Source organism: Muscardinus avellanarius (assembly GCF_963383645.1).
Source record: "Muscardinus avellanarius genome assembly, chromosome: 17".
In the NCBI taxonomy this organism is placed as follows: Eukaryota; Metazoa; Chordata; class Mammalia; order Rodentia; family Gliridae; genus Muscardinus; species Muscardinus avellanarius.
The window spans coordinates 3519058-3543146 of NC_137803.1; the positions used below are offsets into that span (position 1 = coordinate 3519058).

A 24089-nucleotide genomic window follows, 5' to 3' on the forward strand; every position below is an offset into this window, starting at 1 on the left:
TGACGGGGCTCTCAGGTTATGGTTCCTGAGCCCAATCTGTACCAGGTATGGGTCCATTTCTTGGCCTTTCCCCATGTTTACAACCAAAACTTTAGCTGGAATTTAAAAAAAAAAATCTTGCTAGTCCACACAAGAAGAGCTCCCAAAGACTGGTGGCATGATCTTAAACCAAGAAGTTCAAAGCTTTCAATTCTGCCAGTATTTTAATGAAATTGGCATAGATGCATTAAAAGAGGACATGGTAATCTAGAGCTCATACACATATGACAGTAATATTATTGTACGACACCACTATGTAATGATGTGGTTATATCATTCACTCTATTAGGTTTTCGTAGGTGTTCCATGTCTAAGATGTAAGACAAAATGGGTTAGGTTTTTCCAGTCCAGGCAGCTGTGTGGCTTCAGTACAGCGTCACAGCTTGGAAGGTCCACTTTCCAAGGCTAGGGACGCTACAGGAAAGCGGCATTCAAGTGGACGTCGAGGCCACACCTCCTCTGTAAACGACACCTGCTGACAGGTGTGCGGCTCTCAGTGGTGTGCGGACTCCCCGCTTCCTCCATTAACTGAAGTGGCTGGCGAGCTGCACACAGCTGAAGACCCAGAACACCTGCTTCCAGAGGAGGAGACACCGGCTTTGTTCTGGCATTCGGCTGCCATCACGCAGAGGATCACGTGGGGACTCTATCCGAGGGGGCAGTAACTACAGCCTCATGACAGCTGTGTCCGCTTGCTGTCTGAGGGACAATAACCGTGAGCAAGCACCGATGTCCCGGAACTGCTGGGCTCTCTCTTCTAAGAGCAGCATGGCTGTAGCTCTGCACTGACATCAAGTCATAGGATTCAAGGAAAGGAAGATGCCTCACCAACTTCACCTACTACTTGAAGAAAGAATTTGTATGCTTGCCCTACTTAGCACCACTCTGAGAAACAGCTTTATTATAATTCTAGTTGCTTCTGAAACATTCAAATATTTGCTCAGCGATCCACTATGTACTGTGTGTGTGCGTGTGTGTGTGTGTGTGTGTGTGTGTGTGTGTGTGAGAGAGAGAGAGTGAGAGAGAGAGAGAGAGAGAGAGAGAGAGAGAGAGAGAGAGAGAGAGAGCATGTGCTACTGGGGATTGAATTCAAGGGTATTCTATCACTAAGATATAGTTCCAGCCCTTTGATAATTTTTTTCCTTTGAAGCTGGGTCTCACTAGGTTGCTGAGGGCCTTGCTATGTTGCTGAGGCTGTCCTCCATCTGTGATCCTCCAAGTTCTGGGATCACAGGTGTGCACCACCTCGCCTGGCTTCTGTTTTTCTCTCCAAGCCTGCAGCTCTATCTGCCCCCTGAATCAGTGGGCCATGGGTTAAGAAATCCTCATGTTTCCTGAAGGCGAGTACCTGTGGAGCCAAGGTGGCTGGTGAGGCCTCCCATAGCAGGGCCTACCTGGCCACCAAAGGCGTGTGCTGCAGAGACGTACAGCCTCAGATCACTGGGCGAGAAGCCGCCACTTAGATCAGCAAGATGTGGGGAGGGTGGAGGGCCAGTACACCTGCGATCCCCCTTTCTTAGCCTCCTAAGCAGATCAGTGTTTTTAAGGAAACAGAAGCACAGCAAAGTGAAACATTCCAAAAAGTCACAGAGCTAGTGTGTTCTGTGGGTGTGATGCAAAATTTACCGGTCTCTCCTCTCCCCTACTTCCACCGGCACCCCACTTACCAGTACCGAGTGCTCAACACCCCTTCACATCTGGCACTGACTTCTGCCTCATCTGGAGTGCTCGTGCCCTCTTATGTGTAAGTTACCTAATTTTTATGAGATCCATGACCACCTAGGTTTCAGATCCATTCTGTACAAGGAAAGCTACAGCTACATGTCGGGTCCGTTTCCCAAGGTCACACAGCAAGGAAGTGTCGGGGCGGGCCAAATGTGGGTTTATCCCATCACAAGACAACAGTGCTCGGCCAGTTTTGATATGACAGGAGACAATGGAATCTATTTCCTTTATTTCTATTGTTAATGCTTTAAGAATAGTTTTAAAAGCATCTGTTGCTTTCTAGTTTGCTATAAAATCAACATAATGTAGACAATATAGAAAAGCTTGTACTTTTAGGCCTGTACATTTTGTAAAAGGCATATACAGTGAAAAAAAAAACTGGGATAACATCTAAAATGTCTCTTTTAGAAACTCTTTAAGTAGGATATTTATTACTTATGAAAAAATCTTTATAATAGCTACTTAAAAAAATAAAAAGTAGCCATGACCATTTAAACCCACCTCCTAGATGTTTAGTACCAAACATGTGGTGTATATTTTTCTGAATGATTCTTTATGTGCAAACATATTTATATAGAGAGATTTTTCTTTATTTTATTATCATAGTAGGCACAGGATTCTGCACTTTTTTTGCATACAAACACATACAATTGTCATATCAATATATTTTCAACCGATTCTTTCATAACAATGGTCTACTTGTCCATTGCATAAACACACCTTGATTTATTAAAACAGTCCTTCCTGATGGGCACTTAACTTGACTTCCTGTTCTTGCCTGTTACAATAACATAGTATCCTTACATAGCAGTTCATTCCTTAAGAATGATGCTTAAAAGTAGAAGGACACAGCCAAATGGCATGAGCATTTTATAGATTAAGTCAGTCTAAGTAATCATAACACAACGTATATATGTATGGAAACATCACATGGCACCCCAAACCTCTATACAGACTTGATGTGTCAGCTAAAAGATGAATTTAGCCGGGTGTGGTGGTGCACCCTTGTAATCCCCGCGCTTGGGAGGCGGAGACAGGAGAATTGCAAAGGTTCAAAGCCAGATGTGCTGGCTTAAGAAACCCTGTTTCCAAATTAAAAAAAAAAAAAAAGTACCACCAAATATATATATTCAAGTTAAATTCTTTTTTTTTTTTTTTGTGGTACTGGGGTTCCTGGAAACCCTTCTACCTCCGGGCTACACTCCCAGACCTACTTTTTTATATTTTTATTTGGAAACAGGGTCTCAAGCCAGCATGGCTGCTTTGAACCTGCCTGATCCTCGTGTCTCCACCTTCCAAGCGTGGGGATTACAAGCGTGCACCACCATGCCCGGCTAACTTGAATTTTTAAAAGACTTATCTGTTTGGCTTCGCACTAAAGCCTTGGAAGCACAAGCTCACCCTGTAATATTCATGAGTTCTTGCTTTTCCTTTTCAGTCCATCCACCATGGGTACAAATGGGCATCTCACTGTCTTGGTGCTGGGACAGTTAATGAGGTTCAACATTTCTATATACTGTGGCAATCAGCATTTTAAAATGCCTATTCAGATTTGACTTTTTAGAAAGACCAGTTTGAGGAAGGCTTCTACGTATCAGGAGCAGCGATCTTTAGTGGGAACACTAATTGTATTAATTGTGTATCTGTCTTATGTGCTGCAAATACTTTCTCCTAATTGATTGTGAAACTTTGCTTGTCTTTCGCCTTTCTGGTTGTTTTCGTGTATTATGCAACATTGAGGTTATATAAACATTATGAACTTGTCTCCAGCATCACTTGATTACATAAGAGTTAAATAAAAACGAGGTCAGGCCTGGCGTGGTGGCGCACGCTTGTCATCCCCGCGCTCGGGAGGCAGAGACAGGAGGATCGCGCAGGTTCGAAGCCAGCCGCGCGCGCTGGCTTAGGAGACCCTGTTTCTAAATAAAAATACAAAAATAGGTCTGGGAGTGTAGCCCAGAGGTAGAAGGGCTTCCAGGAACCCCAGTACCACCAAAGAAAAAATAAAAAATAAATAAATAAAAACGAGGTCCTTGAGAAGGTTTTCTTTGAAAAGCAGTAATGTCAGCCGGGCATGGTGGCACACACTTGTAATCCCAGCATTCAAGAGGCTGAGACAGGAGGATCACGGTTTGCGGACAGCCTCAGCTACTTAGTGAGGCCCTATGCAACTCAGTGAGACCCGGTTTCAAAATAAAGGATAAAGAATAGGGCAGGGGGTGTAGCTTGGAGGTCAAATGCCCCTGGGTTCCATCCCCAGACCCTCAAAAAAAAAAAAAAAAAAAAAGAAGAAGAAAAAAGAAAAGAAAATCAGTAATGTCAGGCTCATTAATTATCTGAAGTGTACTTCTTTACTTTTCTCCTCCCCCTTCCATAGTTCAGTAGGATGGCTGATAAACAAAAGACTTGGAAACACAACTAAGGTTAATAAATAGTTTTATATTGATCTTCCGATGTCAGAGTACTACGAACATCATTATAAAAAAAATCTACTTGCTAACTTACGCCTTGTTCCTAAAAAGAAACTACCATAGTGATTTGGTATATCATATTTCAATATATAAATATATATCCAAAATAACTGATAAATTCCCTCAGAGTCCTGATTTTAGGTTGGAGAACATTGTAAAAGGGAAACAGCAAGTGAAAGCCTAACCTATGTTTTAGGTATGTGTGTTTAGATAAATTAAGCCATACTAAAAGCAACCAAAGTTATGTTCTAAAATAATAAATAGATTGCATGCCATCAAAAATTCCGCTTCGGAATCTCAGGCGTGTGTGGGGTCACAGCCGTGTCCTTGCACTTGGAGCAGGTCTGTCCTGCAAGGTGGACTCGGGATCGCGGACCCGAGGGCTCCTCCCTGAGCTTCTGCACTCAGCCACGGACCAGCGCGAGCTGTCTGTCTTTGACGGGTGGCTGCTCCCTACCCCTACTGGCTTGGTGCAAACACAGGCAAGTTCTTCCGTGAACTGATCATTTTCTAGAGGTCACTCAGGCCATAATTTCAGAGCCCAGCCACTATCCTGATGGTCCTTCTTAGGAAATTGGACCCAGTGGGAACGTTTTCTCCCCCTGCTTAGTCTATGGGTCAGCATTTTCCTTCCCTTGTAGTTCTTAATTCCTGTAAGTGGCAATTATTTAAGACACAGTTAGAGAAGGTGCAATCTACATTCATCTAATAAAACCTAAATTTTAAAAAGGACAGAAAAATTCAGCATGGTTACTAAGGATAAATGGAACAGCATTTAGCATTTGAAAGGGACCGATGAAGTGGCATATGAGTAAGTGGACAAATAAAAAAATGGATGGAGGTAAAAAATTACGAAGCACTGAAAGGGCACAGTGTGTGTCAGAGAGACAGAGCGTCTTAATTACAGAAGGTTAATATCATAATCGGAACCTAGAAATAGGTGGAAAGATCACTCTAATAAATACTACTTGGAAGTCTGCTCAAAGGTAGCAGAGACAATGCCTAAATTTTAGATTTTTAACCAGAATATAATGAGGGGGAAAATCTAAGCACAGTGGTCTAAAATGCACACACTTCACAAAGGGAGCCTATTTTGGCAAAAAGCATGATGCTCAAGAACAAGGGGCCTAAGAAGTGGACGCAGCAATCCCGAAAGCGTGAGGACAGAGGGCATGAAAGAAGGTCAAGTGCAAAGAAGCCCAGAGAGAGGTGAGCACTCTGAATGTGGTGTGGCCACTCACGCGCACATGGCACACCTGCTGGAGTGAGTATCAGGAAGGGCATGACTTAGAATGACGACGTACTCCTGAAACCCAACCGCCAGGGCCTCAACGTGGCAGCAGGGCGCGAGGGCCATGGTGAGGCGCAGGGCAGCGCCTCCGCTCAGGCAAGCTGAGCCCAGTTAGGCACACCACCTGTTCCCACCCTCTAAGTTTAAGAGCAGGTCAGGGCAGGGCGTGGTGCTGCACGCCTATAATCCCAGTACTTTGGAGGCTGAGACAGGAGGATTGCAGGTTCAAAGCCAGCCTCAGCAATTTGGTGAGGACCTCATCAACTTGGGGAGACCCTGTTTCAAAAACAAACAAACAACAACCTAAGGCTCAGGCACAGTGTGGCTCAGAGGTAGAATGCCCTGGGTTCCATCCCCAGTGCTACCTCCCTCTACACACACACACGCACAGAGGAGGCATCCGTGAAATTTTAGTGAGTGATTAAAATCCACTTACACAACTAAAATGTTCAAACAATATTGGGATTTTGATCTTCAATTTAACTGCCTAACTGCCTGGTATGCCAAAAAATAGTATTTTGTAAGAAAACTCAATATGTGACATGTAAAAAATACAGTAGAATCATTTAAAAGTTCTTAAAGTGAGGTCTTGTACGTGAGCCTGAATTCCCTCTGCTAGGACAGCTATTAAGGTTTTCTTCTTGGCTATGAAAGGCCTTGTCGCTACAGCCAATCCTGAGTCTGCAGCTCTCAAAGCGGCTCCGTCTCTGTGCGGGAGCCTTTACATAAACACTTTGGGGCCGGTGCCAATGAGCCCGGGCATCACATGGAACACTGTCGATTATCTATCACGAACCAGCGGCATATCACTGGCGACCCTGAAAGCAAAGGCTGGTCTCAGGCTGCACTACCAGTGTGAGAGTTGGGCTCGGGTGCTCTGTCATCTCTACTCCCTCACTGTGAATCAGGAGCAGCAGAGCACGGGGCGGTTCTGGAATTCATGAGATGAGACTCTGAAGAGCAAGGTACCATGGTGCACACCTGTGATCCTGGATGAGCAAGGTACATGGTACCTGTGATCCTGGATGCTGGGGAGGCCGAGGCAGGAGATCACAAGTTGATGGCCAGCTGGGGCAAGTTAGTGAGACCCTTAGAGGAATGGAGTTCAGTGGTAGAACATCCCTGGGTTTATCTTCCAGTAACTGTGTAATATTGGGCAAACAGCGAGCACTCATACAAGGTACTTAGTGCATATAATGAGGTCAATTATTTAGAATAAAGTGGAATTAGTTCAGACCTAAGAGCTCTGCTTCTTAAGTCTTTCCTAGACTCTGGAGACCAGGATGGTGCAAGAAGCCCTCCCTGATGCTCTGGGCAGAGGTGCCCAGGTGTGCCTGTGAGGAGCAGTGGTGGCCCTGCCTTGAGGGTCTCCTGCAGCACCGGGACTTACGTTGTGGCTACCAGGCTCCTGTCTGCACTCTGGAGGGCGGCGGTCAGCTCCTTTGCTCGCTCGGGCCTTGGGAGCCTGTGCAGCGTGGCAGGGCACCCCGCAGGCAGGCGCTCTGCGAATGCTTCCTGAACGCACAGAGCGCGTTAGGGCGGCCTCCAGACAGCACGGGGGCAAACGCTCCCCAACTCCGGGTGTGCTGGTAATCCAGTAGGTCTCAACCCAAAGGGAGCAACATTCCCAGACAACATTTATTTCTCGTCATCTCAGAACTTCTGAAACATGTTTGGCAACAAACCAAAGAGCAGAAGGATATAAGCCTCATGAACTCAGAGAAGTTTACAAAAGCTTTTCCACTGAAAAGGTTAAAAATTACAATTCCACTTTTCATTGTTACCAGTTACAGTCAAAGTGTTTTAAATGAGCAACTGGCACCTACTGATGAGAGCGTGGGGCAGCGCATCGCTAACGTGTGAGGGTCCACGCCAGCTGATCCCACAGGATCAACCCCAGGTCGCTGAAATCACAGTATCTAGGCCTTCCAGAATTCTCTGGCATGGGGTTTAAACTACGATTCTTGTCAGATTAAAGGTCCTGCCTGTGGCTGGCTCAGCAACAGGAGGGAACAGCCACACACCTGAGAATGCTGCAGGAACGCAGAATCCACCTTCTTCGGAGGCCAGCCTAGGGGGTAGGGATGGTGGGCTCTCTGTTTTTCACTACTGGAGCACAGAGAAGGGCACTGATACCGAGCACACACAGGCAGAAATGGAGTGCAACTAAATACAAATACTCAGATAAAATGGCAGAACAAATTACCACACATATTTCAGGCCTGTCTCCTACCCTTTGAGCCAAACATCCCATTTCATCTGTACTCTGATGATAAAGTATTGTTTCCTACACTGGACAAAATGACTCTGCATATTAATGCAATAGGTGAATATCTTGACATCTTAATGCCTAGAAGATGAACATACCCAAATTGATCCTGCCATAAATAAGAAAAACACACAGGCCTGGATTTCAAATGTCTTTGTCAATGTACAAAAAGACATTACAACATTTGATATGTTCAACTGAACATAAAACATCTTTAAAATATCTTCCTACCACATTCTCTTAGATAAAGATAGAGAAATTGGGGGCGAGAAACTGAGAAAATATATTAATACTAGAATTATATCTGAAATCAAAATTGACTTTATGGACTGAGTTCAGGCTCATGGCAAAGGATTCGTGATCCAAAAGCATACTTCACAACAAAACCATTTTGTCATTATATATGGACGGAAAAGCCCAGAAATATGGACAAAGATGGCAAGTTAGAAAACATTAAAGTAAAACAAAAAGACACTCACATTGTCACTCTGCCTCTTCCAAAGAGCTTTTCAGTTTTATTCCTCTTTCTCTTTCAGCATTTTATTCTACGTGATGTGCAATCCAACTTTCCAACGGGATCCCCTTGTAGACACTACTGACCCTCCAGTCTCTTCTGCCTGTGTAGTACTTCCAGCCCATCTTCTCTTCCCACCTCTCTGATTACTCAATTCTTACAAAATCAAGTACTCTTCAATTTGCCTTTGTGTACTTAAGATTAATCATCTTCGTTTACACTTGAGTTGTACAGGGTACAGCTACATTTCCATCTCTGTAGTGAACACAACTCCAACAAGCCTTTAAATAGCAAGTCGAACAAATTTAATCACAATTAAATGTGCACAAGAGGGGCTGCATCTGGTACCCACTCCATCTCATCTGGTACCCTCTCCATCACATCTGGTACCCACTTTATCTCATCTGGTACCTACTCTATCTCATATGGTACCCAGACCATCTCATCTGGTACCCACTCCATCTCATCTTGTACCCTCTCCATCTCATCTGGTACCTACTCCATCTCATCCGGTACCCACTCTATCTTATCAGGTATCTACTCCATCTCATCTGATACCCACTCCATCTAATCTGATACCCATTCCATCTTATCTGGTACCCTCTCCATTTCATCTGGTACCTACTCCATCTCATATGGTACCCTCTCCATCTCATCTGGTACCTACTCCAGCTCATCTGGTACCTACTCCATCTCATCTGGTACCCACTCCATCTCATTTGGTACCCACTCTAGCTCATCTGGTTCCCACTCCATCTCATCTGGTACCCACTCCATCTCATCTGGTTCCCACTCTATCTCATCTGGTACCTACACCATCTCATCTGGTACCCACTCCATCTCATCTAGTACCTACACCATCTCATCTGGTACCTACACCATCTCATCTGGTACCTACACCATCTCATCTGGTACCTACACCATCTCATCTGGTACCCACTCCATCTAATCTTGTACCTACTCCATATCATCTGGTACTCACTCCATCTCATCTGGTACCCACTCCATCTCATCTGGTACCTACTCCATCTCATCTGGTACCCACTCCGTCTCCTCTGGTACCCACTCCATCTCATCTGATAACCACTTCACCTCATCTGGTACCTACTCCATCTCATCTGGTACTCACTCCGTCTCCTCTGGTACCCACTCCATCTCATCTGGCACCTACTCCATTTCATCTGGTACCCACTCCAGCTCATCGGGTACCTACTCCATCCCATCTGGTACCTACTCCATCCCATCTGGTACCTACTCCATCCCATCTGGTACCTACTCCAGCTCATCTGGTACCTACTCCAGCTCATCTGGTACCTACTACTCCATCTCATCCTTGATTTAAGCATGAAGTTTTCTCTGTCTGAATAATGAGGTTAATATCACAAAGCCTAATTTTATCAATGGTTCATCTGTAAAACACCAAGAACCACCACAGGTCAGTGTTGACTGAAAACTCTCTAACAACATCAATATATTCAATAAATATTTAGTTATTCACATAAAGAATGTTAGAGTATGATTCTTAACTACCTGAGAAGTGGGAAAAGTTATGAGTTTGGTGTTTTATTAAACCATAAAAGCTCGGGTGAAGCCAACGCGTGTGCAGTTTAACAGCACACTAAAATATCAAGAGTGCTCTCTGGGCATTCTCCCTTCTTTGTTTGCTTTAAAGACGATGTTAGTATAAATAGCCTTGTTTCTGATCCAGAGAAGACAAGGTGTGGACTGACCAGAAGAACCAAGTGCACAAGCATTAGTTAGCAAGATGTGCCCAGAGTCTGGGTCTCGACTGTTACCATAAGGTCTACCTGGGAATACTGACCCTTGTTACTCCAAGAACACATGCTGGCCTAAGTAAGAAGCACAGAGACAACAGAGTGATTTCAGCTATGAATTTTACTAACCAGACACAGTAAAGAGGACTTAATATATGCAAGGTATTATTTTAAGTGCTTTACAAATATTATAGAATCACTCAATATAGCTGTCCTAAAAATTAACTGATAGTGATTTTAATCCTAGATGCAAAAAGGCTCTATATTATTAGTTTGAGGTATAGCTTCTCAAGAAAACAGAATCTAAGTTTGACCCTGGCCAAGTTCTAGAAGAAAACTCATACTGTAATTCATATTAACTTAAGGAACCTAAACAAGGGGTATGAGGGAAATCCTAAAAGGTAATCCAATCCTGAAAGGTGGTCCACCTAAAAAAAAAAAAAAACTCTTTTCAAAAGAAAAGATATATATATTTTATATTCTATGCAACGTGATATAGTTAATATATGCTACTTGCGAAGGAACCTTACCTTTTCCTTTACAAACAGGAAATCACTTATGCCAGGTTTTTATTTTAAGCATGCACTAAAATTATGATTTTTTTTGCAAGAGGAAAGAATGACTCCCTGCCAATCACACTGACATGCTACTCAACAAATGGCACTAATAGCTGTGACAGGAGTGAATATGTCTGAGCAGAGCTTTTTAAGAAGGATCTAGACCAGCCATCAAAAATACTGTTTTATCGAGTTGGGGCCTACGCTCCATTCTGCAGCAGTAAAAGCTATTAGGTGATTCAAGTTGCTGCTTCACAATGATGGATCTTCATCTATTAAAAGAATGCACCTAAGTGTTGTTAATCTTACTTAGATAAAAGATAAAAGGGAAACAATACAAAAGTAAGTTTGTCTATTAGGTTCATGTAGTCTACTTTTCCTCTATAAATTTATTTGGAAACTTTATTCAAATAATTTATATATTTCAGATGGGGATTGGCACATATCAGTTAACACTGTTTTGGTCTGCTTAATCTTAGGTATACTTTAGTATACTTTAAATGTTATATTTAACTTCTTGTATTATATGTACTTCTTGTATTCATTCTTTTCCATCTTTGCATCCTTCATCCCAATCAAACCCCCGCTTTAAAGGATCCCTTTCCAACCAAGATGTCTACTAAACATCCTCTTAGATAGACATCTCTGGAAAACAGAAAAGACAAGAATAATTGTCTTGAGTATTTGCAGTTTTAAAAATGGTGGTAAAATATTTCTTACTCAGCCAATTGCAAGATAAAGGAAACCTGCATGTGCCGTGATGTGGATGAATCTCGAGGACGTTATGCTGAGTGAAATAAGCCAGTCAAAACAGACAAGGGAAGGGCTAAGAGTGCGTGTGCGTGTGCCTCTGGCATTCGGTACCCCATTAAGATGGTGTGACCACAATGCAGCAATAAAAAATTTACAGAAACAACTGCGGCGTGATTCCCTTTGTATGTGAGAACATTCTCTCTTGTGCTTGATCTGTTCTCATATTAGTTCAACATTTTCAGCATGGATGCAAGTTGTATCATTCATGTATGTAGACAGATAAATAAAGGGACACATAGGTCATGTATGTAGCAGGCGATGCGACTCTGGTTTGTTTAACCATGTTCCATGATGTTCACACGATGACAGTACTACCTAATGACACGTTTCACAGCGTATATGCTCACTGTTGAGTGAAACATGGCTGCGGGTTGAGTATAAAATGCGAAAGAGGTGATTATTGTTTATAATGATGGTAAAGCTCACAAAGCAGAGTCAAACGAAAACAAAACATGAAAATATTTTTACTCAATAACATAAAGGATTAAGGAACGGTAATGTTACTACACTCTCTTCTGAATGTAAATATACAGACCTTATTTTATTTGTCCATACTATTTTCTTGAATGGCATATAGTAAGCTCCCCTCAGTCAGAAAGTCATTCAAGAGAAGGAGAGACAGTGTCAAATCAGACACATCCTTGATGAGTTTAAATTAGATCACAGAACGGTGAAGAGGTGGGGTACAGAAGTTGATGGGAATGCATGTATCCAACTATGGCATTTTAAAGATGAAAGTTGAAAACCTATTTCTGCTTAATTTTAGAAATTGCTATGGTAATAGAAAGTAGAGAATCTGACCCAAAGAAACACAGCTAACTTATTTTCAACAAAAATGAAAAGGCAATGGGGGAAAAGAGTGTTTTCAACAAATGTGGCTCAACAAATAAGACCCCAACCATAGAAAAAACAATGTTGACATTTGTGTAACCTCATGTTCCACAAAATACAGCTCAAGAAGAACCACAGACATAACTGTAAAAGGCTAAGCCTTCTAGAGTAAAATACATGTGTTATTCTTTGTGACTTCAGTTAAGCAAATAATAATGTATCAAAAGCAAAGCCACAAAGAAAAAAGAAATGGACTGAACTTCAAGATAATTATAAGCTTTTCCCTGGAAATACATTAAGAAGAAATAAAGGACCAAAAGGACAATAAAATATTTGCTAATCATATTTCTGACAAAGGTCTTGTGTCAAAAAAGTACAAAAAATATTCTGAACTCAATCCAAAGAAAAATGGAACAAAATATCTCAAAAGATACTTCATCATAGAAATATACAGATTGCAAGTAAGCATATGAATTCATGCGCAACAACTTTAGTGATCAGTCAAAAATAAACTAAACAGGGTCTTACTAAGTTGCGATCTTCCTGCCTTAGCCTCCCAGGTACTAAGATGACAAGCATGCGCCACCACACCTGGCTTATACATAACATATTTACAATTGGTGCTCAACAGCTTTAGTGGCCAGTCAAAAATAAACTAAAACCATAAAAGACCACTAAAAGCCTAAAGGAATGAACAGGCCAACACACAGTCCAAGCACTGGTGAAGACACAGAGCCAGAGGGACTGTCCTATCGCTGATGGGAATAGAAAATGAACAGAAAGTCTGGAAATAGTTTGATAGTTTCCTTCAAAAGTTAAACGTACATATATCATATAAGTGAGTTATCTAATCTGTAGATAACTCACATTTACACAGAAACATACATGTGAATGTTTATAGCAGCTTTATTCATAACTGAAAAAAAAAATAAACAGCTGGGTTTGGTGGCACATGCTTAAAATCCCAGTACTTGGGAGGCTAAGTGAAGAGGATTGCAGGTTCCCAGCCAGCCTCAGCTACTTAGTGAGGGTCTCTACAACTTAGTGAGACCTGTTTCAAAATAAAGAATAAAAGCCGGGTGTGGTGGCATATGCTTGTAATCCCAGCATTCGGGAGGCTGAGATAGGAAGATCGCAGGTTCACAGCCAGCCTCAGCTACTTAGTGAGCCCCTCTGCAACTCAGTGAGACCCTGTTTCAAAATAAAGAATAAAAATAGGGCTGGAGGTGTAGCTCAGAGGTAGAATGACCCTGGGTTCCACCCCCAGTACCGGGGGGGGGAAAAAAAAAGAATAAAAAATAGGGCTGGAGGTATAGGTTTGAGGTAGAATGCCCCTGGGTTCAATCTCTAGCACCCCCCCCAAAGAATAAATGAACTTCATGTGGCATCTCACTTTGGTTTTGATTTACATTTCTTTAGAAGTAATAATGTTGATTTCTATGTGTTTCCTGGCAATTTGTACATCTTCTTTGGGGAAATAGCTCTTAGAAACATTTGCCCACTTTGAATGGGGTTATTCATTCACAGGTTTCCTAATCTGTCTCTGGAGAAGGCCTAGGAGCAGTGGTACACAGAACCAAGGAGGAAACTGAGTAAATACATTTTGGTTCATAAAGACCATTTTCAAATTGGAGGAACTAGGGCTCGTTACAGAAGTGGCTGGCTTTAGGATTAGGATGGGAAACACGTGATGGGCCTGCAGCAAGAGGTGGTGCTAGAAGTGCACAGATGCTCAGAGAGGGCACAGACAGGGCCCTGGGAACTCACACCAAAGTGGCCAGTAACCAGACCTGGAGTTAGGTCTGTGCAAGAAATAAATCACAACACTATTGAATTGTAAGTCACAGAACCAAGTATATCCACACTGATAAAAAGAGGCAGAACCAAGTACTAGGAGAGAAGGGTCAGATATTTCGTACAGAAGTTCAATTATGAAAAGTAGAAGCAGTGGAGAAAAGACAGCATCAGCATTTGAACACAGATCTAGTTCAGGCGGTGCCCCAGTGACTGTCAAATCGTGGACAAATGCTCACCCCAAGACATGCCCTGGCTAAAGGCGGAGGCTTAGTTAACAGGGAGGACCCGGGCGCACACCTGGCTCCACGGGTGCAGGTCTCACCTGCAGTCGTGACGTACCCCCAGGAATCAGGCATATCCCTTCGGGCATTCGTGCACATCCTCAACCAAACCATGAGAAAAATAGTAGCTTAGTCCAAATATAGAGACTTTTAATAAAAATAACCGGTCCATGTTCTTTAAAAGTATTAAGGCCATGCAGACTGAAAATCTGGGGAAGTTTAAGGAGACCGACAGTGTTGGCCTCTCAGCTGAGCTCTGGAGAAGGAAAGGAACAGGAGTGGAAGAACTGGTGAGCCCCACACACGGGAGCACACGGCGTAGTCCTGTGCCCACGTTGACTTCTTTGGTTTTCAGGACTGTGTTTAGGGTTACATAATACTAACATTTGGGGAAATGGGTGGATTATGTAGGATAACTATTATTTCTGCAACTTTTCTGTAAGTTTACTATTACTTAAAAACACCTTTCAAAAGCAACCTAGAAACCTTGTATAAGGGTAATTTTACTTAATGCAAATAGAAACAAGTGGAATTGTGAAAGAGTAGTAATGTGTATCACATTTCACATCCTGAACTAAATCTTAAAGGTAATTATGTAACCTATCCAAATTTCCCTCATGATTTGAAAAACTTAAAATGCTATCTTCATTAAATGGCCTCAATAACTTGCTAGGCGGGGTGAATAATAAGACTTACTGCGTTTCTCTCATAAAAAACAAACTGGGCTCAAAATATATGTGTAAGGACATGTACATTTTAAAAATATGTAAATTATATGGAATTAAACAGTTGATAAAAGTTCTATAAAACACAAAAAGTCACATCAATTACCTGATAAGATCATACTACCTCTAGTATAACTTTCCACAATCAATTTTTCCCTTAAAATTTTGATAAATGAAGTTGTGAGGGGGATAAGATCACACTTTTGCTTCCTCTTCCTCAAACCCAAGCTGTTTTAACTTGCAGGACCCGGTTCTCCAGGGCCGTGACGTGAGTGCCTAAGGTCGCAGCTTCACCTGCGAGGAGGCGCTGGCTGCCCTTAGCCTGCATCAGCTCACGGCAGGTGGCCAGGGCAGTGGAGAAAGTTCCCTGTGGCTCTGAGCGACACAGGTCCCCGGGAGAGAAGAGGTCTTGGCTTTCTTCTAGAAATTTAAACAACACTTTAAAACTTTTAAAAAATGATGTAGCTCCGGGAGGAGCCTGAATGAACCAAGGGCCTGCGATCCATCAACACGGATTAACTGGAGGAGTGTCTATCTACAGGTATCTTCAGCCAATCCAGGTAGGGGTTACACAAAGACAGTACTTGACTTGGGTACTCTGACTTATGTGAACTGCACATGCAAAATAAAAGTAAACCCTGTTACTCACTTCGTGGCTGAGAAAAGAACACAGAGTGAGGAGTGACTTCCTCAGGCCCACGAGTCTCAATGGCGACGCCGTCTACAGCCACACGCCCATTTGACTCCCGTTCTCCTCCCCTAGGAAATGTGCTGTACTGGGGCGGGGACCTACAACTGAAAACACTTGCCTCGGTGTTCTCAAAGTGACCGTGTCCTCATTTTGATGCCCTATAAAGGTAATCAGTTAATGTGAAGTCTTAAAAGTCTGAAATTTTAAGGGTTGCCTAAGAATTTCAATGACCCATCATTGCCTGTGATTTTTAGAAGCTCCAGGCTGTCCACGGTGTTCATTAGAACTTCATAATAAATGATAGAGATCCAGTCATGGGTTCGATTCAGCCGCACCCTAGTGATGTAGATGTGGGCAACTTAACCTACCAAGGACCCACTCTAAACTATTAAATTGGGAACGACACCTGTCAAAGCAGTTGGTTTTGAAGACTTAATGGCCTAGTGAGAACCCGGGCGGTATCACTGCTCTTCCTCTTTCTTGCTTTGTTACTGGAAAGGCCAAATGTGAGAATGTGAAAGCAGAGATTTTCAGCATAACACTGGCCCCTCAACTGCGGAACCTGCAGGACTGTGGCACACGGGGGCAGGCGCGGCAGGCCCTTCTCAAGCACTGCTCCACGGGCTGAACAGATGTGGGGCTTTGTTCTTTTCATTGAGGGAAAGTTAGAATACATTTATTTTTTTTTAGCAGATTACACATGAGAATACGCAAGGATATATTATTAGAAGATTGTGGAAAAAAGCTTATTTCAGTATTTGTTTAATAAAAAAGAAATGGTGATGAGTTCAAAGACCTGCTTAGCATATCAGTAAATAAGTTACTGAGACACGCGCATGAATGAGACGTTTTCCTAGATCCCAAATATATCACTGAAAAAGGTAGGCTGATGAAAAAGGCTGTTCTGTCGTTCCTCACCCGCCGACTGCACAGCACTAAGACGCTTGCTCTGAGCTAGGGCATCCCGCAGGCAGGAGAGTGAGCAGAGTGCAGAGGAAGGGCGGCCACCAGAATGTCAGTGTCCGGTCATGAAGGCACGGAGGACCGTGACCACTGGAGGAGGCTCTGCACATCTCCCAGGAGCTGGGGAGGAGCGAAGACTTTTCAGTGCAGTTAAGAAAAATAGTAAATTAACCCATGGATGATGTCTGGGATGAAAGGATCAATTGTTGGAGTGTTAATTATTTTCGGAAGTCCTTTGTTAGTGGTGAAGAACTAGGAGACTAGAAAACACGGAATCCAGGCTGAAGGTTAAAAAGAAAGAGGGAGAGGCTGAAAATTATAGACCTGTACATCTAACATCTATATTAGGAAATGAGTGTGAGATGATACTTATGGATGAGCTTAATGATACATCTGGAGAAGTACAATTTAATAGGGGTGAGTCAGCACGGATTTACCAAAGGCAATCTTGTCAGAAAAAATTGTGTTCCTTTTTAGGTTGAAGTAATAATTGGTTCATGTAAGGCAAACCAATGAGGCCCTGTCAGGGTTTTCAGAGATTTTTGGACCTTTTCAAAAAATGAATTATTGTACACGATGTCATGACATGCGTCAGAGCATTCAACTAACAAAAGGGATGGAAGCAATGGGACTGGGAAGAGAGGGCCAAGAAGAGTCTGGAGAAGACGGCATTCCAGAAGGTTCCACACAGCAGGATGCCAATGCTTTTAATTAATGATGAAGAAAATCTTTCTAGTGTGGGGCCTGATTATAAAGCTAAGTAAGAGGGAATGGTTATGCAAAGGCTCTGGCTATTTACCTACCCAGGGCAGGTTAGGCAAAAGGGCACAGGGCTGGAATAGGAATGTTTTTCTGCCCAAGTACACACTCGGGTCAAACTAAGGCACCAAGTAACTGTGGCCTGGGTGGCTCTGAGTTGGCCGCCATCAGGAGGATCCAGGGACGAGGGGCGTGGCGGAGTCAGACTTTCATATTCCTCTTCTTCAACTGCTATGAGATACACGTAAATAACATAAGCAAATAGAACCCAAACTCTGCTGACTCTGTGGAATATGCCACTGACGATGTGTGAGCAGAGGACAGTATCGGGTGCTGTCACTCTGCACGGGAAACAGCCTAATGGATATTCCTAAGTGATTAGCCAATATGTAAGGACCAACGAAAATGAAATTGATTTCAAAGGCACAAAAGTATGATGGTAGAAAAATAAAGGAAACAGCATATCCTTATCTAACACCTAACTTCACTGCCAAGAGACTAGCTTTGGCCATTACCATTACAAGATACATAAATATTTACATTAAAGTCCCAGCTTGTGGCCTGACACTGTGGAGCATACCTGTAATCCCGGTACTTAGGAGTTTGAGATTACAACACTGTGGAGCGTACCTGTGATCCCAGTACTTAGGAGTTTGAGATTACAACACTGTGGAGCGTACCTGTGATCCCGGTACTTAGGAGTTTGAGATTACAACACTGTGGAGTGTACACTGTGGAGCGTACCTGTGATCCCGGTACTTAGGAGTTTGAGATTACAGCACTGTGGAGCGTACCTGTGATCCCGGTACTTAGGAGTTTGAGATTACAACACTGTGGAGCGTACCTGTGATCCCGGTACTTAGGAGTTTGAGATTACAACACTGTGGAGCGTACCTGTGATCCCGGTACTTAGGAGTTTGAGATTACAGCACTGTGGAGCGTACCTGTGATCCCGGTACTTAGGAGTTTGAGATTACAACACTGTGGAGCGTACCTGTGATCCCAGTGCTTAGGAGTTTGAGATTACAACACTGTGGAGCGTACCTGTGATCCCAGTACTTAGGAGTTTGAGATTACAACACTGTGGAGCGTACCTGTGATCCCGGTACTTAGGAGTTTGAGATTACAGCACTGTGGAGCGTACCTGTGATCCCGGTGCTTAGGAGTTTGAGATTACATGCGGCAGGTTTGAGGACAGCCTTGCAAACATGACAAGATCCCCAGCAACTTAGCAAGACCACGTCTCAAAACTGGAAGAAAAAACTAGGGTCTGGGAGGACGGCATGGAGGTAAAATGCCCATGGGTTCAATCCCCAGGACTCCAATAAATAAGGTCTTAGCTTCTCTGAGAGAAACACAAAATAACTAAATCAATGCAGGCGACGCAGTGCTCGTAGGCTAGGAAGATGGTGGCAGTGCCTGGGTCTGCCAGTGGGAAACTACCACCACCCAGGAACAAAAAGCAGAGCTTCAGTGGCGGATGGAGCCAGAGCTACAGGGTGGAACTGCAAGTCTGTCGCTTGGAAATGAGGGAAACATCCTCCTCCTCAGAGATAGGCCTTAGAGACTCGGCGAGCACCCCGGCCTCGGAGCCCTTCTGGCTTCTGGCTTCTCTGCCCCACGCTTGGGGTTCTGTGTGGAGCACTCTGAGTCACACTCCTGCAGGCCAGAGCTACGTGGAAGCAGAGCGAGGGGCGCGGCAAGCGTGGACCCTCGATCCCTTCTCACGGGCACCGAACGAAAACCAGGCCGACGCACAGAGAAAAGAAATGACGAACACAACTGCTAAACTGTAGGTTCAAACAAAGATAACTTCTGAGGTGGAATGGCTTCCACTACATAGAGAGATATTGTGTAGAATAACAGAAAGAATTCTGCATACCTTAATTTGATGTCAGTTTTGTGTGCATTAATGTGACTGTAAAGTCTCATCATATTAGGTGTAGAGTGGACCTGAATGAACCACTTTGGAAATCGGGAGGGGAGAACAGGGGAGGGTATGGTTTTAAAGAGATTATAAAGACTTGCCGGGCATGGTGGCACATGCTTGTAATCCCAGCGCTTGGGAGACTGAGACAGGAGGATCAGACAGGAGGTTCAAAGCCAGCCTCAGCAGCTTAGTGAGACCCTGTTTCTCCAAGTAAAATAGAAAATAGGTCAGGGAGTGTAGCCCCGAGGTAGAAGGCCCCTGGGTTCCATCCCCAGTTACACACACACACACACACACACACACACACACACACACACGACTGTAAAGAAAAGTGCACAACTTGTAGGAGAGTGGTGAGTTCTGCCTGACTGAACGCCGGTTGTTCTGACAGTGGGTTAGGAATTGGAATGCCACTGGCACCGCTCGGCCTTTACTCCAGTGACCAACAAAGTTGGTCTCCCGCAGGCTGATTTCTAAACACTGATTTTGCCTGTGTGTGAATTTCATATAAATGGCGTCATACAGGATGAGCTCCTTTGCATTGGGCTTGGTTTATCAGTGGTTAACTGGAGATCTAGTCCATCTTGTTGCGTGTAGTTATGGCTCATCCATCCTCACTCAGGTATTCTATCCTGTAAACAGGGTTTAACATACTACTTGGTGTACATTTGGGCAGCTTTGGTTTTTGATGGCTTATGATGAATAGGTCAATAATTACATTAAGTATAAATACTAAGTAAAAGACAGTAGAGTGTTTCAGGTTAAGATTAATATTGCCCTAGCAATAAAAGTGCATGTACGTTTGCTTGCGCTGCGCTGCTTATAGGAAGCAGACGTGGATGTACCAATACGGAACAGAGGAGAATCAAGGCCAGAAGACCTTGAGGGCAGAGGCAGGAGGTACAAAAGGACACGTCACAATTATATGGGTACATACATACCCCTTTCAAAGGTGAGTGTGCACATGTGTGCAAAACACCCTCGTTCTGAACATCTAGTGGCATGTCTTCAAACCACATAAGTCAAATTTAATAGAACTGAAAAGAAACAGATGAATCTACTGTCAATGGTCGAAAACTTTAACTGACAGAACCAGCATCCAGCCTGGGGCAAAAATGGAGGCAACGAGAGCTACGCCAGGAGCTGCCAGGCGACCTGCACGGGCACAGCTGCGGCCTCTGCAGGCTCACTGTCCCCGCAGTGTCTGGCCACTCGCCACGTGGTGGCACAAAGGAAGCCTACACTGATGTCAAAGGATGGAAATAATTCAGTTTATTTTCTGTAAACATGGTAAATTTAAGGTAGAAACTGATTTCTATTTCTATTTTACCTGTTGGCAAGAAACTAGAAAAAAAACCAATTTCCTGGAAAACGAATATTACATTTTTAATATTAATTGAATATTACATTTAAAAATAATTCACAGTTTAAAAAACCACTATTTTACTTCAAATAGGGCTACATCTAAAGTTAAAACTCATATACAGACTTTCATTCCATGGAATATGAAATGGGAAATAATATTGAAATCATCTAGTAGTGTCTGAAAAGTACTGAGGAAAACCACGAGTCCCCAATTTCTGCAAAATAGAGAAGAAAAAGACAATTAAGCAGCCACTGATGTTATTATCATGTCAGCTTCCAGACAGCGCTATCTCACTTATATCACAGGGGCACTGCACAGTGGCTGTCACTACCCCACCTCAGAGGGGAAACTGAGGCTGGCAAGGCCTTATACTGAGAATGATGCAATGTACAGCCTTGCCTTCCTAAGAGCCAGGAGGAGGAGGAGTCATTCCTGCAGACTCCTTAAGAAGGAGTGGAATCAGGAGCTCAGAGACATCCAGAGACACCAGCCTTACAAGTGGACACGACAGGAGGTGCAACCTACTGAATGGAAATTTCACAGCTAAGGGCTCCGCAAAGCATCTCACCAAGAGACACCCATGTGCAGGGATCAGAGCATAGAGCTGTCTGCCCCGACTGTGCAGAACACAAACTGGTCACAGGGCTACCGTACGCCACGAGCTGCCCCCACCCCACATTCTTTAACATTTGGTTGTTTTGAAAGCCAGAGAAGCTTTATATAAGGCAAATAACCCATACTTGGTGTCTCACTGGGACAATGGAAGGGAGAAGGAGATGTCAGCCTGCACTGAGGAAGCAGATGCAGCAACATCACCAGGAAGGGGCCTCGGCTGACAGTCGGCAGCACAACGGCCTCCGCGGCTGTGTAGGAGTGCCCCCTTAGAGGCAGCACCAGCTTCTATACTGTTACTTTCATACTTGGGAAGGCTGCACAGGTAACTGATACTCCAACTTGACTGTATCTGTCTGTGGAAAGTAAAGCTGATAAACATACGATTCAAAACCAGCAGTGATAAACACCGGCTTTTCCTTTCCCAAAGCAACCCTGCGTACAATAGATTGCTAAGCTAGACATCCTACAATTATTTAAATAAGTGGATCATTCCAACATATATATATATATATATATATATATATATATATATATATATATATATGAACTCTTGAAAGAATACACCAGCAGCAAGGAATGCCCTTGTAATCCACACATCAGACATATTAAGAGTATTACTCAAACGTAATTGCTCACCAAATACTTGGCACTGTTTTGAGAACTTGTGTTTTCCACGGGACTCCCCTGACTTTCACACAGTGTTAGCGCCGCCCCATGCTCAGCACCCCCACCAAGGAGCCTCTTGGCACTGCACGGTGAGCTAACAGCGGCAGAGCATCACCTTCTTGGATTCTCATGGTGGCCCTGTCAAGCGGAGTCCTCCCGCTGACGCCCACCTGAGAACCCGGGCTCAGTGAGGTCAGCTGCCGGAGGCCACGTGGCCCACGGGGAGGTTAAAGGCCGCCTCGGGCGCCCAGGCTCAGCTGCTGAGCTTCACACGGATGCAAGGTCCTCGGGCAGCACTTACCCAGTACTTTGAGCTGTACCCTGGAACTGTTCTCTGAGTTTATTTTAGGATGAAGAATTTCCTCAAATAGGATTCCACTCCAATAATGCACCATCACATTGTTCTACACAGAAGTCAGTGTACGAGGAATCGTGAGTGACGGGCAGATCTGCCTCGCCGTGGGCCTGACACTTGCCAGAGCATCTTTCCTGCGATCCCAGAGCTAGATAAACCTGGCAGCCACTGCCATCACCAGCACGGCCCCCAAACCTGGTGACAGGAACCTTTTAGCAGAGCTTGGTCACCCCACAACACCTGACTCACGGCGCTCAGCCACCTTTTCTCCATTCCAGATATTCACTGCAGCACAGTGGTGCAAAGGGATCGGGCATGACATTCTAAATCACAAACACGTTTTGAAAAAAAATCATCCTTTACCCGTTAGTTAAAACTATGAAGCTCAAACAACTCTCATTTTGGTTCCACTATTTTAAAAATATTCGCTATCATCAACTCTGTTGTCCGTGAATGATTATTTTTATCAGATTTGCTTTTGTGTTAATATACAGTTGAATGTTTCCACAGTGTGAGTGGGGTGAGACCCACGTGTACTATTGTACAAGTACACCGAGGCAGACTTGAAACAGACATCCTCAAACTCTGCATGCCATTAAAACGGACCACTGATGTGTAACAGAAGCAGCACAACCACTACGATCAATAGAGTGAAATGCATTCAAAACAACGCACAGTGAAGTTCGCATCCCTTACCAGCATGCAGGTACGCCAGGTCGGGGTTTTCTATGTCAGGGTGCTGCTCCTTCAGGTGGTTCCGGAACTCCACGGGCACGTTCGTTCCATAGTCACACTTGGGGCAGTTGTACATCTTGACTCCTTCGTGTTTGCCGGTATGCAAAATGTGTTTGCGGATATTTTCAGCACAGTTCGATCTACCAAATAAAAAAGTAAACTGAGTTAAGGTCAGATGGATACCATTATGCCCCAGTACTGATACTAGCTAACAAAGACACGGGCCTTTGTATGTGTCGGACAGAAATGTAAGCGCTGCACTTAGACGAGAATCAACTCGTGTGACGCATCAACCCTGGGAGGCTGAGGTTGTTAGAATCCTGGTGCTGACACCTAAGTTGGCCTTTACCTTAGCAGTTCATTTCTATGGAGATCTGGAAACACAAATCCCAGGCTCTATTAATTTAATATCAAATTATTCTGGCATAGTTGAGGGCAGTGAAGATGCCTGCTGATCCCCAGGAATATATCTAGCACCCCTGAGGAAGGGTGCAAAGCAAAGTGCCGTCGTCACCATGAACCAAGAACACTGCGGAGACAGACCTTTGGGCTGAAGTGCTCCTGAGTGAGCTGCTATGCAAGTCTCAGTCTGAAGGCGGAAAAGCAGCAGAGGCAGCCCCAGCCCCCAACATGGCCACGTGTCAATGCCATGTGCTTCCCACAACATACAGGCTCCTAGGGGCAGACCCATGGGGCGCCCGAGGCCACCTGGCCACTAAGAACGGGAGGGGCTCCTTTCCCACTGTCTCCCCGTGGGGTGAGGACCCAAGGCCTGCGATGGTCGGAAGCTGGGCCTGGGATCCGCACTCAGCCAAGCTGCTTTGCGTGTGTTGCATCCCGTTGGCAGCTCTGCACCGAGCCTGCACAGCTACATACTTTTGGGGTATACACACTCGGAAAAAAACAAAACAAAACCACCAA

The 24089-nt window shown here is 44.0% G+C and overlaps 1 protein-coding gene across 1 annotated transcript in view; it reads right to left on the reverse strand.

Moving 5' to 3' along the window:
• The window catches only part of ZNF407 (zinc finger protein 407), a gene marked incomplete at both ends in the record, with an annotated part of 378073 nt that overhangs the window by 103783 nt on the left and 250201 nt on the right, over positions 1 to 24089 (reverse strand). Inside the window, one exon of the mRNA XM_080714660.1 lies at positions 23130 to 23308. Within this exon, the coding sequence (XP_080570786.1) occupies positions 23130 to 23308 (179 nt within the window). The remainder of the gene's footprint in view (positions 1 to 23129; positions 23309 to 24089) is intronic.